At 42.6% G+C, this 22,010-nt stretch overlaps 1 protein-coding gene across 6 annotated transcripts in view; it reads left to right on the forward strand.

Moving 5' to 3' along the window:
• The window catches only part of IRAG1 (inositol 1,4,5-triphosphate receptor associated 1), a 136,218-nt gene that overhangs the window by 73,817 nt on the left and 40,391 nt on the right, over positions 1 to 22,010 (forward strand). For 4 of the 6 annotated variants that reach the window (XM_041729794.1, XM_041729797.1, XM_041729792.1 and 1 more), the window contains exons 3-11: positions 51 to 151; positions 1,282 to 1,352; positions 3,794 to 3,967; positions 4,512 to 4,589; positions 5,379 to 5,431; positions 5,638 to 5,685; positions 6,846 to 7,463; positions 9,315 to 9,393; positions 21,746 to 21,869. In XM_041729794.1, coding sequence (XP_041585728.1) covers positions 51 to 151; positions 1,282 to 1,352; positions 3,794 to 3,967; positions 4,512 to 4,589; positions 5,379 to 5,431; positions 5,638 to 5,685; positions 6,846 to 7,463; positions 9,315 to 9,393; positions 21,746 to 21,869 — 1,346 coding nt within the window. The remainder of the gene's footprint in view (positions 1 to 50; positions 152 to 1,281; positions 1,353 to 3,793; positions 3,968 to 4,511; positions 4,590 to 5,378; positions 5,432 to 5,637; positions 5,686 to 6,845; positions 7,464 to 9,314; positions 9,394 to 21,745; positions 21,870 to 22,010) is intronic. The other 2 variants (XM_041729793.1, XM_041729796.1) reach the window with 1 other exon arrangement.

Below are 22,010 nucleotides of genomic sequence, written 5' to 3' on the forward strand. Positions count from 1 at the left end.
TCTGCCATCCTAAGGCTAACTCCATCTATGTTTTTGTTCTGAACCACCAGAGCCCTCACACTGCAGGAACATCCTGCAGTCCACCTACCATTGTCCTGACTGGGGATGCCAGCTTGCCGGAAGGAGAAACTGACAAAAACCTGGTCAACAGGTATATCCCATGTGCCTAATCTTTGTGCTGTGAAGAGCAATATTACCTAGCACATGAAGCTTAGATAGCTATATATACTTTTTACAAACCTTCTTTCTTGATCATTTTATTGATGAAATAGAATCAAGCAATTTTTCCAAATGAGAGCAAGAGTTTGGGATTTGTCCATTATCTTTCTTTCCAAAATTATTTTTCTTTAAAAAAATTATTTTTCTTTTCCTGTATTTGGTCCTTTGTACTTTGCTAGCCTTTAGGCATGAGTCATAGCAGGGCAGTTTCCTATAATAACTGCCCAGATATTTGCAAATGGACCTGAGAGATAGGAGTCTTTGATCTTATAACTGGAGAATCCTGCCCCTGGTCAATGTTGGTCCTGTGTGGAAGATGATCACTTGGGAGAGGCATTGGCTACTGTACACAGGGATATCACTGCCTCAGTTTGACACAGCACTAGCATATGCATTGGTCTAGCTGGAGTGAGATTGTCTAAGTATAATTTTCAAAAAGCTACAAAGATCATTCTTATACAAATATGCAGTGAACATATGTCAAAGATTTATTTAACTCATTGATGAGGAAATCATCAGGATAACCAAGATAAAAAAGTTAGTTCAAAAGAGGATACAAGAAATGGAAGTACATATCAGTGGGGAGGAAAAGAATGCTGGAATAAGATTGCTAAGTTCGATATAAAATAGGTTAATACTCCAGAAGGCAATGAAACCTTGTTTTTATCTTTCTTCCCCAACAGAAATCATCTACATCTCTACCAATTATTCATATCTTATGAGTTTTCTATAGTTAGATGTTCATTTAGAGTCTGGGCCCAAATGAACAATAAATAGAGTTATATTTCCTTAGGACAGTGTTTCAAAAACTTTAGCAAGCATCAGAATCACCTGGAGGGATATGTTCAATCATGGATGGCTGGGCTTCACCCTCCAGAGTTTCTAATCCAGTTGATCTGGGTTGGAACCTGAGAATTTGCACTTCTAACAAGTTCTCAAGCTTAGATAAGCTTGTAAAATGATGCTCTAGGATGACTTTGAAAGAATATATAGGTATCTATTTACCTATTTACAAGCTGTGGACAAATTTTCTTAGAAAAATGATTCTGTTCTGTCTTTCAGAGCTCACAGTCCCCACAGGAGACTTTCTCACCGACACTTGAAGGTTTCTACAGCTTCGCTGACTTCTGTAGGTAAGGGCTAGTCCAATTTATCTTATTTCTGCAACCAGAGATAAGGGTCCAGCTGAAGGTATGTTTGAGCAGGAAGACTGAGATCTGGCAACTCAGCTCCTTCCCTCTCCTAATTCTCAGGCAAGTCTATATCATGAGCCCAAGAAGGCAAAGTCAGTCTGTCCCTCTGTGTTTGAGCCCAAAAGAAATATATCTAATTTTAATTTATTTTGGCCAAGAGGTGAAGAGAAAGATGAGGAAGTCAAAGAGGCAGAACAGCAGGGTGAGGCTCAATTCTGGGGTACAGGGGTCAGAGCTCTCTATCTCCTGCTAGAAAGGCCCACATTCAGGTAGGCAAGTGCCTTTATTTTTCTTTCTCTAAGAGCAGTTATGGCTAAAAAAAAAAAAAAAATTAAAAAACTAATAAAAAAAAAAAGAACAGTGATGAATACGTGGCTTTTAAATAGCCGCTTGCTTTGTTTCTAAGGATATAATGCCTGTGGGGCTAGGGGGTGCTGAGCATCTCCCTTTCCCCCCCAATGCTGTCTGAAGCCCCATGGCAGCTGGTGTCGGTGGTGATAGAGCCTGTTTTCTTCCTCAGGATGAATGTAGATCCCACCAGAAGATGCAATAGTACAGGAGGGAAAGATCCAAGCCATGTTACAGTTCCCACTCTGCCGTTTGGTTGCATAAGCAAAGATCTAATAGATCTAATAGAATGCAATTGCTGCCCCAATCACCAGCTCATTCTCCAAATAGTTTCTCAGGGTCTGTTCTGGACCATCGGAACACAGATATGATACAGATTTGGTCTCTGCCTTCATGTTGCTCATAGTCTATGAAGAGACTGAGAAGTGAACAGATACAATCAGGATACTGTATTATATGGCCCTTCACAGAAGTGCTAGGGAAACTGAGGCTAGAAGGGGACCAATTCTGTCTAAAGAGGGGGAAGGCTGGGTAGGTAGTCCAGAAAAGAGAGTATTTGAGTTATGCCTTAAGAAGTTGGATAGATAGACAAAAGGAAGAAAAGGCATTCTGGGTTCAAGAAACAATATGGTGGGGGAGCAGGAGCCAAACCAGAGCAACTGAATGCTTTGCTGTGTGTATTAGTCAGGACTCTTTCAAATGATAGAAACCTAACTCAAACTAACTTACACTAAAATTACATACATACATAAAAATAAATAAAAGCCAAGGCTTGTGGTTTCAAGGAGTGCTGAATCCAGGTGCTGAAGCTGGGTCATTAGCAGTTGGCTCAGCCCATCTCTCAAGTTTCCTTTCATGTGTTAGTTTTCTTTTTTGGCAAATGGTACCAGCAACTCCAGACTTATGTACCATGAGTGGAGAGAGAGTGCCTCTTCCTGTGTACTTGACACAACTCCTGACATGTCTCTCCTTGGCCTCCCATGGCCATCCCCGAGCCAATCACAGTGGCCAGGGGGATTGAGCTCATTGGCTGGCCAAGGCTGGGGTGAGGTGGGGCGATAGGGTTTAACTCCTTCCTAACTAACAGAATTGAAACTCAGAGGGGTTTCACCCAATGCAAACTGGGGAGCTATGAAAAGTAAAAGGGGGAAAGGAGGCTAGAGAGGCACAATGAGAGCTGCTTACCACTGAGGGGGCGGCGGGGGGGGGGGAAGCGCCTTAGAAGTATGTGGCATGAGCAAAGGTGCTGGGCCCAGTTTGGCATTTGCACATGACTAGGGACCATGAGGAATCCTGATGAGAGGCAGGTGAAGTGCAAGGTCAGATAGGACTCTTAGAAAGGTCACTCTGATAGGCAATGGAAGATGGATAAAGGGGATAGCATAAAGGTAGAGGACCTATGAAGTGGCTGTTGTAATTGTACAGGTAAGATCTAAGGAACAAGAATGGAGAGGAGGCACAAGTTCCAGGGATATTTCTGAGGTAAATGACGATCAGGACTTGATGACCAGTCGGTGGGATGTGAAGAGATTGAGGCAGGAGTGTGGAGTGACTCCCATGTTTCTGAGCAGCCGGGGAAAGTGGTGTCATTCACCCAAAGAAGGGCTGCTAGAGAAGATGCACGGAGAAGGATGGGGGTAGAGAGTGCAAGGAGAGGAAAAAAGGGAGGGAAGGTGGCCATGATCTTTGGAGTGCTCCCTTTATCCACATATCTTAAGCTCACTAGCCTGTTGAAAAAAAGAGAGACTTGAAAGAAGAATACACTAGGGAAACAGCATGGAGGTGGAGCTCCTGATGGCCCTACCGAAGGGCAGGGTTTAGGACAGTACTGAGAACATAGATGGCTTTATGACCATTTGTTACAAAGGACCTGCCACAGCCACAGTCTACAAACCTGTTGAAGCAGCCCTGTCTCCCCAGCTAGGCATTGCGCTGACGTTTGGCTGAGTTCCTGCTGGGCAGCTTCCTTGAGCTAAGGTGTGAGGGGCCAAGGATTCAGTGACTCTCACCCTGAGTTCATCCTCCCACTGCAGACCCTGCAGGGCACATTATTGACCTGGTCAATGACCAGCTGCCAGATATCAGCATCTCAGAAGAGGACAAGAAGAAAAACCTGGCGCTGCTGGAAGAAGCCAAGTCGGTGAGTGAACGATTCCTGACCCGCCGCGGGAGGAAGTCCAGGAGCGGCCCCGGAGACTCCCCATCAGGTAGGATGTACAGGTGCCCTGAGTCCCTCTGAGATGTAGTGGGGGGATGGGGAGGGCCAGTTGTAGTGGGAGCCCTGCTTCCAAGGGGTGACCTTTGAGTTGCCTACCCCCAGAACTCTAGGCCTCAGGAGGACTGATTCTTGTGGAGAGGATCTTGTGAAGAGAGGGCATCTTACCCTATTTCAAAAGCTCTAACATACTGATCCAACTCTAGCCCAGGAAACTGCTTTTCATTTTTGGGGCTTGTTGTGTCTTTGTTTCACCAAGAAATGTCAGCCTATATGCTATCCATGAATTGAACATGGGTTCCTCCTCCCTGAATCCTACAAAGAAATCCCTGTGTGATGCCTCTGTGCACAGGTTCCTGGACCACCCTGCATGGATGGCTCCTGTGGTAGGAGCCTTATATGGCAGTCCAGAATCAGCCCTTGACCTGATGAAGGAGTCCCAGTTCCCGGGGTCAGAAATACCTGAAAGGATGTCTTTGTTAGGCTGAAGTCATAAACCTTCATGAATGCTGGCCAGTTTGTGTCTGTCTCCACAGCTGTTTCCCTGAACCTCAGCCCCGGAACTTCTCCGGCATCCTCTCAAAGCAACTCACTTACTATCTCCACACCACCTGGTAAGGTCCAGCACCCCTGGCATTTCCTGCCCTGGCTTCTTAACTTTGGGTGCCAGCTGAGCCCCATCCTCACCTGACCAGGATGCATCCCATTTTGCAGGCTTTCTAGTCAGGACCCCTATTTGGCCTCCTCCCCAGAGGACTCCTAGCTAGGCCTGGCTGGGGTGCCTTTGAGGAGGTGGATGTACTTTCTGTTGGGATTTTGAGCTAGTGTGGGGAGACAGGCCTAGCCCAGAATGAGGCTAGGTAGGTGAGGACAGAGGCAAGGTTGTGGGAAAAGGGCTACAACTGGTGCTTTCTCTGCTAAGAGAGGACTCACGGAGAGGTCACTTCAGAGCTTATTTAGAAAAGCTCTATTTGAGCCACTCTTTTTTTGTTGTTGTTGTTGTTTTTCCCTTTCATTAGACTATGTACAGGGCCACACCCTCAATCCAGCTCAGAAAGGGGCATGGTGCCCGGGATAACAGCCTACCCTTGTTAGAGCTGTGGAGCAAGCTCAGGCTCTGACCAGGCAGCCTGGGTTCTATTACCAGTGCTCATACTTCCTGGCTGTGTCACCTTGATTTCCCTCTGCCTTGGTTTTCTCATGTGGTTTCTGTGCTGATTAAATGAGGGCTCACCACAGCACCTGACATGTGGAAGGTACTCAACAAATGGTGGCATGACTGGCAACCAGACCTGACAGAACCAAGAGAGGACATTCTGGGGAGGTGGATGTATTTTTGCTAAAGGGACAGCTGACAGTGCTGGGGTGCTAGACATCACTCAACAGTGTCTGGGCCATTCCAGGTTTGGATGAATGCAGTGGCCCACAGTCCCCTTTGCCTGGAGCACCACCACAGGTAACAGGGGCCCTGACTGGGGTTTCCTATGCCAACTGGTCTCTCTTCTCACCCCTTAACCCCTGAGAGGCCCTCCATAATCCACTGAGATGATGGTGTTGGGAGGGGAAAACATCTATACCACTGCTAGGGCCCTCTTTGAGGGTATTTCAAGAGGAGATATGGTTTCTTCATATTGCTGTCTGACTTGTGTTTACTTTCTCCAGCAGAAGGGGGATGAGGCCGAAGTCTCTTCACCACACCTCGGCGAGCCTGTGAGTGTGAGCTCTGCTCCATTTTAATTATTTGGGTGTAGGAAAAACTGTTCCAAAAGCCCAGGCTGGTCCTGAGCAGCCTAAAAGTGGGTGTATATGAGTGGAGGGTCAAGGCCGGGGAAGCTAGAAGTTTCCTCTGTTTTATTGTGACTGGAAGTCTAAAGTGGAGGGGGTAAGGAGGCAGATTCAGTGAGGGTCACTTTCACTATAACCCTATAATCCTGTATCTTCACTCAGGCCACTGGCCATAGTCAGGCAAGACTGCTGCTTTTGTCACTCCAGTGAAAATTACAGTAAAGTTCCAGCTCCTGATTGAGATTCCTCTTGGAGGCAGCCTGGAAAAACCTCATCCTTACTGATGAACACTAGAAGGGCCCCACCCCTGCTCAGAGCAAAGTGCTCAAGGTGGAGGGGAGCATTAAAATACAATCTCATCTAGAATTGGGGCTAGGCTAGAGTCCTCTGGGAGAATTTCACAACTCATACAGCATAGCTATACTCTGACATAGATCTACAGGCTCCTCACAAAGCAGGTTTCCTTCAGGAAATAAAAGTACAGAATCTTAGAACTTCTGAGTAGTAAGATATTACCTTTGCAAGAATCACCTGATCACAATGATCCTTAACCTCTTTTGAATCACGGAACTCTCTGAGAAATTGTTGAAAGCTATGGATTCTCTTTCCAGAAAAAGATGTACAACATGCCTACATAAATACACCTGTACATCTGCAATAATTTCAGAGGGTTCATAAATCTGATGAAAAATCTGAGTCCCTAAGAGTTAAGGGCCTTGCCAGGAAGAGTCAGGACTAGAAATTGGGGCAACTGAGTCAAGGCCAAAATTTGTGACTGCACCCAAGCTGTCCTCTATTCCACTGTCCTCCAGAGCCCCTGGCCCTTGGGAGGTTCTTGGAAGATTATGAATGGCAGGTCTCCTTGTCCTGTCTGTTTTATAGACCTCAGGCTTGTCTGTGGCTCCCCTTTACTAGTTCAGACTTGACTGAGAAGCCTTCCTGTCTACTTAGTGCACACACCTGCATATATATACACATAGACACCTTAGCAGGGTCTGTGGGACAGAGGTCCTGCAGTGGGAGTGGCCCCATCTCTTTCCTCTCCAGTCTGCTTCAGAGTCCTAGCTCTACCTTGTCTCTTTCAGAATGTCTCCAAAGGGCTAGCTGACCGAAAGCAGAATGACCAGAGAAAAGTGTCTCAGGGCAAGCTGACTCCTCATTCTCCCACAATTGAGAAGTCCAAAGAGACTGCAATTGAACAAAAGGAAAACTGCGATCCCCTCCAGTGCCCTGAGGCCACTCCCAAAGGCCCAGCTTCTGGAATAGGCAGTGGTGGGAAAATGGCCCTGAATAGCCCTCAGCCTGGCTCTGCTGAAAATGAGCTAGGAAAGGCGCTTTTGAAGACAGCCAAGGAGGGCAACCCTCTGCCTAGAGGCCCAGCCCAGGGCTCTGGAGGGGTGGCTCCCCTGATTCCCCAGGGAAAAGGTACAGCTGGAGAGCTGACAGTGTCAAAATTTGGCTCCAAAGCTGAGCTGCGGCCCCCTGCTTCCCGGCCACCTCTACAGCGGGGGGTCTCCTGGGACAGTGGTCCTGAAGAACCTGGCCCCCGGCTGCAGAAAGTACTTGCCAAGCTGCCTCTAGCAGAGGAAGAGAAGCGTTTTTCAGGCAAAGCTGGCAGCAAGTTGGCCAAGGCACCTGGACTCAAAGACTTCCAGATACAAGTGCAACCAGTGCGGATGCAGAAACTGTCTAAGCTCCGTGAGGTGGGTTCCTAAGGGCCAGCTGGGCAAGGTGTACACTTCAGGTCCCCCCTGAGCTGAAGACCTCTAGGCTGAGCTGCTAGGACAGCTCTAGCCTGGACTTGGGCCTTGTGGGGCCCTAAACTTCCCCACTCTGATAAACCAGGCCCACTGCACAGCATCTTCTTCGTAAATACTAGTTTCGGGTACTTTTACTGGGAGGAGGTCAGAGTGGGACATAGTTGCCACACACAACCACATTTTAAGGGGAAGGCAGGTATATGGAGGAGCACATGGGCCCTAGTACCAGGTTGTGTTTTTCCCTCTAGCCAGAGCTGACAGCTCATAAACAGGAAGCCCTTGATGGAGTGCCTTGTCATGCCTAGAATGGAGCTGGGCAAGGATGGAATAGCTTTTCCCTTTGTCAGGCCCCTGAGCTTTCCTTCCTGATGCCTGTTAATAAAGGGCCTCAAATCTATCCTCAAGTATAATGGATGGCTATGAGGGGCTGCTCCCCCTGTGGTGAATTTCTTCCAATGCCTGTGATGTCCCCAACTTTCACTGGCCATCAAACCAGGCACAGTAGTTTCTCATGGAACAGCCACCCTTTGAGGGGATGATTGGGAGTATCCAGCAATGTAGGGGACAGAGATAGGGTGTGAGGGTGAGAAGAAGTTAACAGGACAAAGGAATCATTATCCAGTCCCCTTTTCCCTAGAAACCTAACCTAAGCAACAGGCCAAGGCAACTGGGACTCCACGGGGTGGGACCTGGCACCCTCACAGCTAGAACTGGACAAGGCTCCCGTGGTTCCCTTACAGAATGGGTGTGAGATAGGGAAGGAAAAGAGGTACATGATAGCAATCAAGCACAAGTGAAGAGGTTTCTTTGCTAGCAGGGACACATTGCAATGTGTCCTATTCAGAAACCATTCCTATTCAGAAACTTTCTATGATGTTCTGAATTGGAGGCTCCAGGGAGCTGCTAAGGAAACAGGTAAAGGGCCCTGGCCAATTACTACCATTTGGACCATTAGCACCCTCTGGTGGCCCTTCCTTTCCTTCTTTAACCAGGGGACAAACCACTCAAGTGGCTCCTGCTACCACTGGAGGCTGACCCCCCCCCCCCCCCCCCCCCCCCCCGCCCAAACACAAGTCACAAGGTGCGAGGAGATCTGTCAAACATTGGAAGTGCTGATCTGGTCCTGATGGGTACTGAGCATCCCCATCTCTCCTGGGCCTTGACTGCTGAGGCCCCAGGCAGTATAGTGGGGCAGTAATTCTCAGGCCTCATGTGTCTGGAGAGTTTTAACAACTCAAGGGATGCCATAACCACCCACTGAGGAACTGGGGGTAAGAGGTCACAACTCCTGGCTGTTCCACTCCCGGAAGTGGGCATTCACTGCTCTGAACAACAGGGCAGGAAGCTCTTCCCAACTTGAAGCACAGCCGTGAGCTCAACAAAGATCACTTCCAGCAGAAGCTCCATACACATCCAGGTGACCATCCTGTCTTCAGAGCCCGGGGCTCCAATTCTGTTTGTCGTATAGCTCTCAGCCACTGTGTGGTTGGAGCTCATTTGCCCTGAGGCCCAAAGGCCCATTTGAAAGGCAGACCATGCCAAGGACGATTCTTAACCCAAGGATGGTGGTGCTAATGGTATGGTTTCAGGCACCTTTACAGGCTGGGAGAGGAGCAGTCTTCCAGGTGACTTTCATATGTCACCGTGTCATGACTGCCCACCCCCCATTGTGGCTGCCCTTAGTGCCTCCCACGTGAGGCTGAGGCTGAGTGGTCACAGAGCCACAAAACACAACCAAGAGAAGAGTTCTGCCTGATGTTATGATCTGAAATGTTTTCTTCTTTTCCTAAAAAGGAGCACATCCTGATAAGAAATCAGAACTTAGTGGGGCTCAAGCTTCCAGAACTTAGTGAAGCGGCTGAGCAGGAAAAAGGTAAGTGGGGTCGGGACAGAGGGACAGATGTTCTCCTCAGGCCAGGGCTGGATTCATTTTTACCAGATCAAAGAAGGTGAACGTGTAAACACTAGACTTCTGTCAGGGCCTTTGTCCCAGTGGTGAATGTGGCCCAAACACGGAGCAGGCACTCAGTAAATATTTGCAGATAAATGAATGAATCAGATTATGTTTCCTGCCTACTCAGAGAACCTCTAAACTTGTCTCTTCCCAATCAGCCCCCTTCTGGATCCTGTCTCCCTGAGCCTTGTTAGTACCTAGGAGGCCTGGAAGGGTGACCCAGGCCTCAACTTTTGACACTTCCTTTTCCTTTCACACCCAGGAAGTCACCCAAATAGAACAGTTCCTCTTTTCAAGACATTAGAGTCATCTCTTGCTTTCCAATTTGCTGTCACCACAAAGTCCAGACCCCAGCCCTTTCCCTTCTGGCCCTGCAAGTCCACACCCACTCACCCTGCTAGACTCATCTTCAGAAAATAAGACTTTGGATTTCCTGCCTCTCTCCTGCCCTCCATCTCCTGGCTCGACTCTTCTATGGGTCATGCTACCTGTGGTCAGTCAGCACAGAAGCCTTCTGCTTAAGGATTGTTACATGAGCATGCATAGGGTGCTTCCAACTATGTTGGAAGCCCTTATCCAAAATATAGTTAACTAACACCTACCTATTCAACATTAACAAGATTCCCAGAAGTAAAATTTCCAACAACTTCTGTAAAGTACTAATTAAAGAAAATTAACCATCTTTATAGGCAATCTTTTAAAAAGATGCGATATACTTTTCCACTTTTAATTTTTAATTTGCTTATTAAAGCAGCTTCAAAACACTAGGACAAGATTTATCTTAAAACTTGCCCTATAATCGCATGAATTCTGAAAGAAGCAATTTTTATTCTTTCTAGTATTTACCCATATTTATAATTTGTTCACAACTGATTTGATTATATAGCTATAACTTCCTGTTTCTACTTTTTAAACTTCTGTCATAACTGATTCCATATAGTTTGACTTGTCCTTCTATTTGTCATATACAATGGATATACTTTTTATGTTGATGCATTGATGACGTTGGGTATTTTACGTGTTTACAGTTCTTTTAACTATGACTAACCACCCTGCTCTAAACAGCTCTGTACTCATAGTTTTTTTTCTTCCTTCCTTCAAGTTATTTCCTTGGGACAAATTCTCAGGCTTGAGATTCAGTGGGTCAAAGTGTAGAAACATTTGCATTTGCCCAAATTGCCTCCAATGTATGCTACCTACAAAGACTGAGTGAGGAGTCTTCCTTGTAAGAACTACCAGCACTGGACTTTCTTTGCTTTTACACCTTATGTGCCATAATATAAAAAGAATCAGATCATCAATAAATGCCACTTTGTTATTACTTCAATTAATTTGCTGGCAAGCAAGTTTAAATTTAAACATTTTAAGTATTTATTTACTGTGTTTTTCCGTATTGGGTATGTTAGCCTTTCATCTCTTTGCCCAAGTGTCCATTTGGGACTTAGATTTTTTGTTGGTTTGTTTTTTGTTGGTAATATATGTAAACTCTATAGATACTAATCTTTCATTGACTATATTTTTCTTTTGGAATTGATTTCTAGTATCATACCATTATGGTTGTAAAAGATGCTTGATGTAATTTCAGTCTTCTTAAATTGATTGAGATTTGTTTTGTTCCCTAGCATATGATCTATTCTGGAGAATGTTCTATGTGCATTTGAAGAGAATATGTATTCTTCTGCTCTTGGGTAGAATGTTCTGTATATGTCTGTTAGGTCCATCTGGTTTGATGTGTCATGTAAGGCCAGTGTTTCCCTATTGATTTTTCCATCTGGATGATCTAGCCATTGATGAAAGTGGGGGGTATTAAAGTCCCTTAAAATTATCGTATTGCTGAAAATTTCTCCCTTTAGGTCTGTTAATATTTGTTTGTATTAAATATATTTATGCACTATGTTGGGTGCATAAGTATTTACAAATGTTATATCCTCTTGTTGGATTTGTATTTTTTCTCAATACTTTTTCATCCTATCACTTTTTGCTTTTTAACAAGTTTTGTTATTTTAGAGAAACTATAAAGTTTTTATAATCATCTTTGCCTATCTTTTCTTTTGAGAAGTCTTTCATTATTTAAGTCATTATAAAAACATTACCTCTCCTTAACTGGGATAGCAAATCTATTTTCTAATAGTTTATCTGTAGTTTAACCTATTTATATCTGTTTTGCTAATATCTGTGGAATTTATTTTAAGATCTAGGTGTTTGGAGATTTAAGATCCTGTAACCTCAATAATATTTTAAGGTATATATATTTCTTGTTATTTTGTGGCGTAGACAATCATATGCTACATTTTTTAATATATATATAACAAACACTAGTTCTGAGCCCTTGGTTCTGTTTTATTCTGATCAGTACTACACCATTTTAATTACTGCTGCCTTATAATACATTCTAGTATGCTGTGAGGCTGCTTTTCTCTCACTGCTTTTCTCTCACTGCTTTTCTTTTTCAGAATATTCATTATGTTCTAGATATAAAGACTCAGCACAAAATAATGGAAAGAGCAACTGGACACAATCAGGAGATTTGAGTTTATGTCCCAGTCCAGGAACCAATTGGCAGAGTCTTTAAATATGTTCCTTCAACCTCTGTTCCCTCTTGGACTAGCTGACCTCAGAAGGCTCTTAAATCTAAGATTCAAGGATTACAGGTCTTTTCTAGTTTGCTTCTTACCTACCTATTTCTTTAAGTGAAATTTATACCATTTTATACAACATTTTAATTACAATTGCTTTAAAGCTACACACTGGTTCCAGAAGAACTGTCCTAGTGCTTTTTGTTTTATAATTTATAGACTTTTAAAATACTTACTGTGAAAACATTTAGTTCTCGTTTGGAGACATGATTTGTCCCTCTATTAATCTAGGTTTTCCTTTCTTTATCCTCCAAAAAGATTTGAAGTTCTTTGTACAGGTCTGTCATATTTCTTATTGGGGCACTTTCTATTTGATTTATATTTTGCCTATTTATGAAGAAGACTCTTTCTTTCTTTCATTAGATTTTCCTAGCTAATAACTAGTGGCATAGATGAATGCTGCTTGGTGTTATACTTGTTTCTTATAAATTAACAAATGGTACAAGGATTACTACAGTGACTAATTAGCACAATTACTATAACTAGAGTGATTACTGAATGCCAAGAACTGGACTAAAGATTTGATAATATTTCACTTAATGCTCATACAACCCTACAAGGCTGGTCTTACTGTACCCATTTTACAAATGAGGAAATTGAGGCCTGGGAAGGTTAAATTCACATGGTTATTAATTGCTGAAGCCAGGATCAGAACCCAGATGTGACCATAGCCAGAGGCTCTTGACCACTGTGCATAATGCCTTTTTCACATCCACAATGTTATTTTTATTTTATTGAATTCAGTGTTAGTCTTGGTTGTGTGTTTGTGCATGTGTGCGTGTACTTGTTTTGTGTATCCGTCTGTTTTCTACTTTGGCAACATTCTCTAATATGCTAATGGTGGCAAGGAGAACACTTGCCTTGTTTCTAACTGTTTTAGTGGTTTTTTTAAAAATTTTTATTTATTTATGATAGTCACACAGAGAGAGAGAGAGAGGCAGAGACACAGGCAGACGGAGAAGCAGGCTCCATGCACTGGGAACCTGACATGGGATTCGATCCCGGATCTCCAGGATTACATCCTGGGTCAAAGGCAGGCGCTAAACCGCTGTGCCACCCAGGGATCCCCGATGTTTTAGGGTTTTTCTTTAAAAGATCATGTTGTAGCTCATTCTTAAATAGATGTATTATTTTATTATTTATCTTACTAAGTAGAAAAAGATATATGTAATAAAATATAAAAATATATAAAATAAGTAGTATATTATTTTATATTTTTATTATTTTAAGGAAATATTCTTGTCTTTAAAGTTTCAAGATTTATGTTGAATTTTATCAATTTGCTTTGGGTATTTTCCATATTTAGAAATATTTTCCATATTTAGAAATAAACCCTTGTGGTCCTGGAATAAAATTCATTTGTTGTATTTTCTTTCACATGTACTACCAAATTTTCTCTAAAAGTATTTCTTTTAAAGTATTCTGCAATCTTATGCATTAGTTAAGATAAAATCTAAATTGCTATGACAAAGAGGCCCCAAAGTATAATCTATGGGGTACAGAAGATTGTCTCAGCCTCAAGTAAAGATTCAGGTTCACAGGTGTCTCTGCTCTACGTAATTGTTCAGGGATCTTAGTTTCATCTCTGCATTTCAATATATTCTCCTAGATGCATCTTTATAGGGATATATAAGTTTCGCCATGAGCTAATATCTTAGAAGTGGAACTGCCTGATCAGAAGCATTTATATTTAAATACATAAACACACTACCAAATTAACCAATTTAGATATCCACTATGTACCTTCCCTCCCAGTTTTCTCTCATTTCTAGCATCTGGGTGGTTAAGAGCTTAAATTCAACACTTATTGGCTGCATAGCCGTGGGCAAGTTTCTTAGTCTCTAGATGGCTCAGTTTGCTCATCTATAAAATGGGTATAATAATAGTACTTTAGTACTTACTTCAGTGGGCTGATATAATGCTTTTGTGATACTGGTCTTTATTCCAGCAGAAACTTGGCATACATTTTAATTCCTATAATCAAGGTTATGGAACTCTATTGTGTCAGCTAAGTGGGATATTGTCCTGTGTGCTCCACAGTGTAGGTAGGATGGTGCTGGAGAGGTGGTGAACAGCAACAAGTGTTTGATTTACATCTGCAGAGTTGGGACTTCCTTTTCCTATATTCTGAAAGCCTCCGTCAAAGAGTCTCATCCCCTTTCCTATCCAGAATGAAAGACTTTGGGAGCCCTCCCTGAAAGCTAGAGAGGCTAGCTCTTTTTTCGAGCTCTAAATACAACAGGGTATATGAGCTCATAGGGAAAACTCAAGTCTCTTATGATGATTGTTGGTTGGTCCTTTGGGAGATGGGGAAGATCCTTATCAGAACATTCTGGAATCTTAAGAACTTTGGCTCTCCTTCAGTTTCGGAGGATTGGGAGGTTCTTTCCTGCTACATTTGGTCTTTCCAACAATCTAACAAGTTCTCTGCACAGACCATTTGTAGGATGTTTCGATCCTAATCATTTGCAGGTCACTTCAAGGCAAAGAGATGTGAGGCTGACTGTGGGCTAGTTCCCAGGCTGCATGCTGGGAATGCAGAGGTGAAAAAGACTCAGGCTCTGCCATCAAGAAGAGGGCCTTGTCTTAGCTGTCATTATTAGTCCCTTCAGCTACCTGAACAACCTCTTATCCCATCTGTTGCCACTCTTGACCTCCCCACCCAGCTCAATCTACTGTTCATACTGAGCCAGAAGAATTTCTGAAATGCAGATCTGGTTCAGCATCTTCAGGGGCCTTCATTCTGCCCTTAAGATGAGCACTAGAATCCTTAATAGGATCTACAAGGCCCTGTGTAATTAGCCCTGCTCCCCTTGCCTGCATCTTCAAGGGCCACTCTCCTCACTCAGTATCTTGGCCTTCCTTCAGCACAGGCTATCCCCTCTACCAGGAATGTTCTTCCTCTCATCCTCTTTGCCTAATGAATTCTCATTTGGTCTTAGGCTTCTGCTCAAATGTCACTTTTCTAGGGAACACGTTTCCAGCATCCCCAGATCCTTCTCTCATAAAATCTACCATAGTATGAAATATAAAAACATTATATGTTTCTCTAATTAATCTCTGTCCCATGAGGTAACAAGCTTTCAGAGGACAGTGACCTGTTTTCCTTAGTATTATATCCCTAGCTCCATGCCTGTTGCCTGGATCATAGTAAGCGCTCAATAAATACTGAATAAGGGATGCCTGGGTGGCTCAGCAGTTGGGTGTCTGCCTTTGGCCCAGGACATGATCGTGGAGTTCCGGGATTGAGTTCCACATCAGGCTCCCTGCGAGGAAGGGGAGGTCTCTGCCTGTGTCTCTGCCTCTGTGTGTCTCTCATGAATAAATAAAAATTTTTTTTAAAAGTAAAATAAAAAATAAATACTGAATAAATGAATGAGCTCACCTTCATCTTCTAGGAAAGGAAACACAAGGATAGACAAAATCACTGCAATACGTTGTGTTAAGACTTTACAACACAAAGTACCTAGGAACAATGAGGAAGAAGCAGCCAGCTCAGTAGAGGTGAGTGAGTCAGGGCAGGATTCTGGCCAGGAAAAGCAGCTTTGAGCTGAGGAAAAGAAGGGCATCCCAGGCAGAGGGAACAGCAGAAGCAAAGGTACACATGAATCTTCTAGTTCTTGGCATCTTCCAGGAGCAGAAGGAATCCCATGTGAACCAAGTGTCAGTCATGTGTCCTAACAAGATAGGCAGCAAGTGTGAAGTATTCATAGGGATCCAGGAAAGTGAAGGCTTTGAGGGACAATTAATGGGTTTGAACGTCATTCAAGACCCCTTGGAAAGCCAGAGAAACTTGAAGATAAGAAAGCATCAGGTTCAAAGCTGAGTGTGGAATAATTCTTCTCAATAGATAATGAAAGCTGGCCTGAAATGGGAGAGGCTGGAGGCAGGGAGACTGGTAAAAGTGTATGGAAACAGCATGGTGAGAGGTGATAAGACTGTAGATTGGGATGGACAGTAGGGGACATGGGAGGGACAAGTTTGAGAACTATTTGGAGGTCAGCTTGGCAGGATTTGGTAAAGAGGAGAGACCAGAAAGACCACCACGTGTGTGTCTGCATGTCCAAGGATGTGATGGTGTCATTAATGAGGATGGGGAGCACAGGAACAAGAGCTCACTTGAGGAGGAAGACAGCAAGTTTGGGTTTGGATGTGGTAAATGACCATGAAGAGCAGCTTGAATGCTACAGTCTTACATACCTAGTTTTGTATCCAGGCTCTACCACTAATTAGCTAGGACACTGGGATAACTTATCTGAACCTAAGTTTCCTACTTTGCAGTTTCCCCAGAAAATGAGCATAGCAATATTTATCTTGCAAGGCTATTGTAAGGAATGAATAAGAAACTACATCTAATGCAAGCTGATGCTTGATAACGGTGGCTGTTGAGATTGTTTTTATCATCTCGATCTAAGTGACAATGTCTAGAAAGTAGTTGGATATCTGGACATGGAAATTGAGAGAAGTGTGGGCAGTCTGAGCTCAGAACCCCCAGATCTCAAACAGGGAAAAGTGCTCCCTGAGAAGATCAATCTGAGAAAAGTTTATCCCCAACCAGTAGTTTTGGTCTTTGGGGAGTCATCCTGTGTCTCAGAGCATCTTTAATCAAAAGCCCTAGAAGTTATTTTTGTAAGTTCTGGAGATTGCCAGAAACAAATGCTTTCATTGGAATGAGCTAATACAGGCAGATATTTTTAAAATAATTCTACTGTTAAAATACCTCAAGCACATTATCAAAATATTCAACTAATAGTGAAAACTACAAAGAAAGTAAAAATAGTTTATACCAAATACCCTCTTCTCCACAAATACAAAAGGAAGAAGGAGGGAGATTATGCTAGATTGCTAGATGTACTTTTTTTAGACAAAAAGTATGAAAATTTACTTAAACTTGAATTAAAGCAGAGTGAAACTGCAGGAATTGCTGAATTTTGGCAATTTCTTCCTCTAGAAAAGAGATTAGTTTTTAAAAGTTTAAAATATACATTATAAAATGCATTAAGAGTTTGGAGTCATTGAGGTACTTTTTTACATTTTTCAAATTTGGATTATTGACTTCCTAATGGAAAAGATGAAAACAATACCATTTCTTCCCCACTTTCCTATTTCTTCCTATCCTTCCATCTCCAAATACACAAATGGTAATTCTTTTTATACTGTCAAAGCTGTAACATTTACATTTCATTCTGTAACCATAATTTCCATAGTTGGTTAGCCTTAAACTTACATATAAAAGGATTTAATGCTCACCATCAGTCCCTTTACGATGGCTCACCATTCCCAAGTTTATGATTTTGATTTATGCCTTGTTTAGCTAGATTTTATTATCCAAAAGTTTTCTTAGAAGGGCTCAGAGGTGCTGTTTCCTGAATTCTAGTATGTTTTAAAATGTTATCTTTGTTCTTGGAGGACAGCTTGGATAGTTTTAAATTCTAGATCATCCTTTTCCTTAGAATTTGGTAGATGCTACACTGTATTTAATGTTGTAGAGAAGTCTGAGACCAGCTGATTTCCAGCACCCCTCAGTCTCCACCTCTCCCTGTAGATGAGGGTAGTTGGAGAAGCACTTCTTTAACCATATATATGGATATATATGGGTTTTCCCTAACATGGTATACTCTTCCGATCTGCAAGTTCAGCTCTTCCCTCAATTGAGGAAAATTCTTTTATATCTTTGAATATGTTCTTTGTTCCTTTGGTTCACTAGTTCAGAGACACTACAATCTGTAAATTCCTCACCAATATCTCAACTACAGTTCCCTTATTTAATCTCTAAATACTTTAGTCTTTCTTTCTTTATATTCCTTGAGCTCATCTCAATCTCCCCCACCCTCTAATTCAGTTTGAGACTGTATCTGTTTAATTTCTTCATATTTCCAACATTTTGGTTAGTTCAATACTTTTATAATTTTTTGCATAGTTATTTTTTATTTCCTTAAATAAAATTTCCATTTATTTCCATTTATTTCCTTAAATCGTAATCTTCTTTCATCTTTGTGTGATCCTCTCATCTCACCTCTGATTTCCTTTTGTCAGGTTTTAATTTCTCCTTGAGTCAAAGCATTTGTGGTATACATTTTTCATAAAAAATGCATTTTTGATGTGTTTTTTTAAATCTATGCTTTCATTCTAACATGTCTCCTTCCTACATGTCTCCTTTTTTCTTTCTTTTTTTGACTATAGTATTTGTGCCTAGTTGCCATGCCATTGTTTTCATTTTATTTCATTTTTTTAAACATATGATCTTTTTTTTTTTAAGATTTTATTTATTTATTCATGAGAGATACAGAGAAAGGCAGAGACATAGGCAGAGGGAGAAGCAAGCTCCCTGCAGGGAGCCCGATGTGGGACTCAGAGATAATGCCCTGAGCCAAAGGCAGATGCTCAACTGCTGAGCCACTCAGGCGTCCCTTTTATTTCATTTTGATATGAATATTTTCACCTGGATTTTCTCTTTTCCTAGATATATTGTGTAGGTCAATTTTCATTGACTTCTTCCTACCTTATCTGAGATCTCTGTCCTCCCTGTGGTGCTAAACTGAAGACTGGGTATTTTGTGTCTGCTTTATTACTGTTTGGGAGGAGTGGAAGAGGGGAAGTTTAGATGGACTTGTGGGTAGTGGTGTTTGTGGGATTAGTTTCTGCTCTTTTCCTATAACTTTGTTCATAGTCTAACACATGAGTTTATCACACCACAGTGTGGGCATATCTTATTCTTTTGAGTGAGTAATAGAGGATTATGGATTATTTCCCCAGTTCAGGGTAGAATTGTAGAGACAATCTGCCCAGGTGTTTATTTTCCAGACTTGACCCAACTATTCCTGGCAGCCACTCTCACTCCCCTGCCAGATAGATGAAAGAAAAAATAGACAAAATCTAAGGAGTTTGGCTACTATGCTATTTTTTAGAAGTGGTGGTCAGGGGTAGGGGCAGCTTCAACTGGGGCTTTCCATGTGTCTTCTGTCCTCACTTTATTGGATGGGTTTGTTTTATTTATTTTCTCTTTTGTTTTAATTTCTGGTAAATCCCTCCATATTGTTTGAGATAATCAGCTCTGGTAGAATGCTGTGCAATCATTCTCCTTTCCTCTTCCCTCCTACACAGTAAGAAAAGCAAATAGCAGCACAGGCAGTTTTTTGTCTTGTTGGAGTATTGTTGTAGTGGCATGGAGATCCTTCCTTTCTGAAGAAACCTTCTGAATCTCCTCTGGATGCTGCTTGCTCACCCCCTCAGTCTACTTCCCTTTTCATTCTGTGGTATTATACTCTTATCAGAATTCTTACTCTTACATCTTCCTCTCAGTAATGGTTCTTTGAGGGGAGAAGAAAGGGCTATCAAGGGTGGGAGCTCTACATTTATTCCTGGAAAGTTCTGTCTTTCTCTAACCATTATTTTTTTTAAAGATTTATTTATGATATAGACAGAGAGAGACAGAGAGAGAGAGGCAGAGACACAGGAGGAGGGAGAAGCAGCCTCCATGCCGGGAGCCCGATGTGGGACTCGATCCTGGGACTCCAGGATCGTGCCGCGGACCAAAGGCAGGCACTAAGCTGCTGAGCCACCCAGGGATCCCCTCTAACCATTATTTTTAAAGATGATTGCCTTTTCTTATACTTGAGAGTTCTGGTATATTTATGGTCGGTTTAACATTTTTTTGTAGTTGTTGAGTTCAGGAGGAAGACAGCTGGTTCTAGGAGCCACAAGTTCTAGGATCACACCCTTCAGACAGCCATCTTATCAGGGCTAGAAGGCCTACCTAGTTACTTTTTTGGTGGGGCAGGAGAGGCTCAACCTAAGCAACTTCCCTAGGCAAAATCCCCTAGTATGGCTTTTACTTGATTTTTAGATCTTGTATGGTCCAATCAATAATATAGATTTCTCAGGAGTCCACTGCTTGATTATTTCTCTGCTGGGTACAGTGTAGATACATAAAGGTATAGTGAGGCAAGAGGTACCACAAGGTTCACATCATCTGTCAAATGGAAATGTTGGAGAGCAGTAAGTGCCAAGACAGAACCCAAGAGATGACAAGTAGCTAAGAGAACATCTAGTCCAATCTTATATCCAAAGAAGGATCACTGACTACCGCATTTCCAACAGATGGCCCTCCAGACATTGCTGGGATACCTTGAGTACTGGAAAACTCCTGAACACTGTTCTGTTATTGGAAAGCTCAAAATATTTAAATATCCTTTATCTTGAGACAAAATATAACTCCTCTCTGCATGGTCTCCTTTTCGAGAAACTTCTATTTCACGTGACTCCCAATCTTAGCTCCACTTAGATGGCTACCACAAATATGCCTATAGTCCTGATATCTGGCCTGGACTACAATTCTGGAAAATGATTGAGCCAGTTGGAAATCTGCTCATGAGAGATGGTATAACATGGATAAGTCCCACATGCAAATGGAAAGTAATCATTATATGGGATGAAGATACCTGATTTGGCTCAAGTAAAAGAGACTTGAGGCTTTTAATCCTAAACGTACTATAAGCCCATAGTAAGGTGCAGTGAGTCTATACTGCATGAATAACAAATGTCAATGCCAGGGACATTTGCCAGTGTCTTCCTGAGCTTGTTAAAGCATATCTGGGCCTCTGGGATAGCAACAACCGGAATGCATGCAGGCAGAGGATGATATCTAGAGGTCATGGGCCATAGTGGGTTGCAATGAGCAGTTGGGAAAACAAGGGTAAAGCCTGGAGAAGGGAAGCTTTAGAGAGGTACAAGAGCTGTCTTCAAACAAGAGAAAAATTTATGGGAAAGAGAATACTTGGTTTGTTCTTTCTACTTTCAGAACACAGACCCAGGATAGTTTTATGAGGTAACAAAAAACTGTTCATTGGTTCTTTTGGCTAGGAGGCATCTATTTCTGAGATCTATAAAAGATCTAATGACCTTAGCTTTACCCTGGAAAAACCCTGTTTCTATTTGTATCTATGGGGATATGGAACCAGATTTCTAGGTAGGACACTGGTGATTGAACCATTCAATCCACTGGAGGAAGAATGGGAAAACAGGCCTCTTGAGAAGCCTGCCAAAGAGAGGGGACTGTTCCAAATATTATAGCTAAAGAGCAACCCGCTTTCAGTTGCCAGAAACAAACCTTGAACTCCAGACACAAGAGCCTGCTTGGTACTGTGGAGAGCAATGGGGAGAACTAGAATTTAAAGAAGATGGAATTGGGGCAGTCCCAGTGGCGCAGCGGTTTAGCACCGCTTGCAGCCCAGGGTGTGATCCTGGAGACCCCGGATCGAGTCCCACGTCAGGCTCCCTGCATGGAGCCTGCTTCTCCCTCTGCCTGTGTCTCTGCCTCTCTCTCTCTCTGTGTCTCTCATGAATAAATAAATAAAGTCAATAAATAAATAAATAAATAAGACGGGATTGGTTTGAAGTCTGACTGCCAGTTACTAGTTTTGTAACTTTAAGTAAGTTATTAACCTTGCTGAGTCTTGGCTTATCTACCTATAAAATGAGATGATTAAGGTCTAGCACATTGGATCATTGTGAGGATAAAATAACAATTATAAAGCCGATCACGTGTAATTAGGTTCTTATAAACTGAAGCAAGGTGTCAACAGTGCTACTGTGATTTCAGACATTCTATAAGTTCAGCATTCTGGTTTTTTCAGGGCTTCCTTCTGAAGTCTCTTCAGCTATTGAGGAAGAAGACTCAAAGAGTGGCTTGGATGTCATGCCTAATATTTCTGACATGCTGCTGCGCAAACTGCGGGTCCACAGGTCTCTTCCTGGAAGGTAAAATCAGGGCATGGGTTGCATAAGACACTGTTTTGGGGGGGCCCTGTACTAGATTCTAGGTAGGACGTAGTGGACCAGCCTTGATTTTTGAGCCTAGAAAGGTCAAAGTCTAATGGTCCAGATAGGGCAAATGCATCC

The sequence above is a fragment of the Vulpes lagopus genome, chromosome 15 (genome assembly GCF_018345385.1).
Source record: "Vulpes lagopus strain Blue_001 chromosome 15, ASM1834538v1, whole genome shotgun sequence".
Taxonomy (NCBI): Eukaryota; Metazoa; Chordata; class Mammalia; order Carnivora; family Canidae; genus Vulpes; species Vulpes lagopus.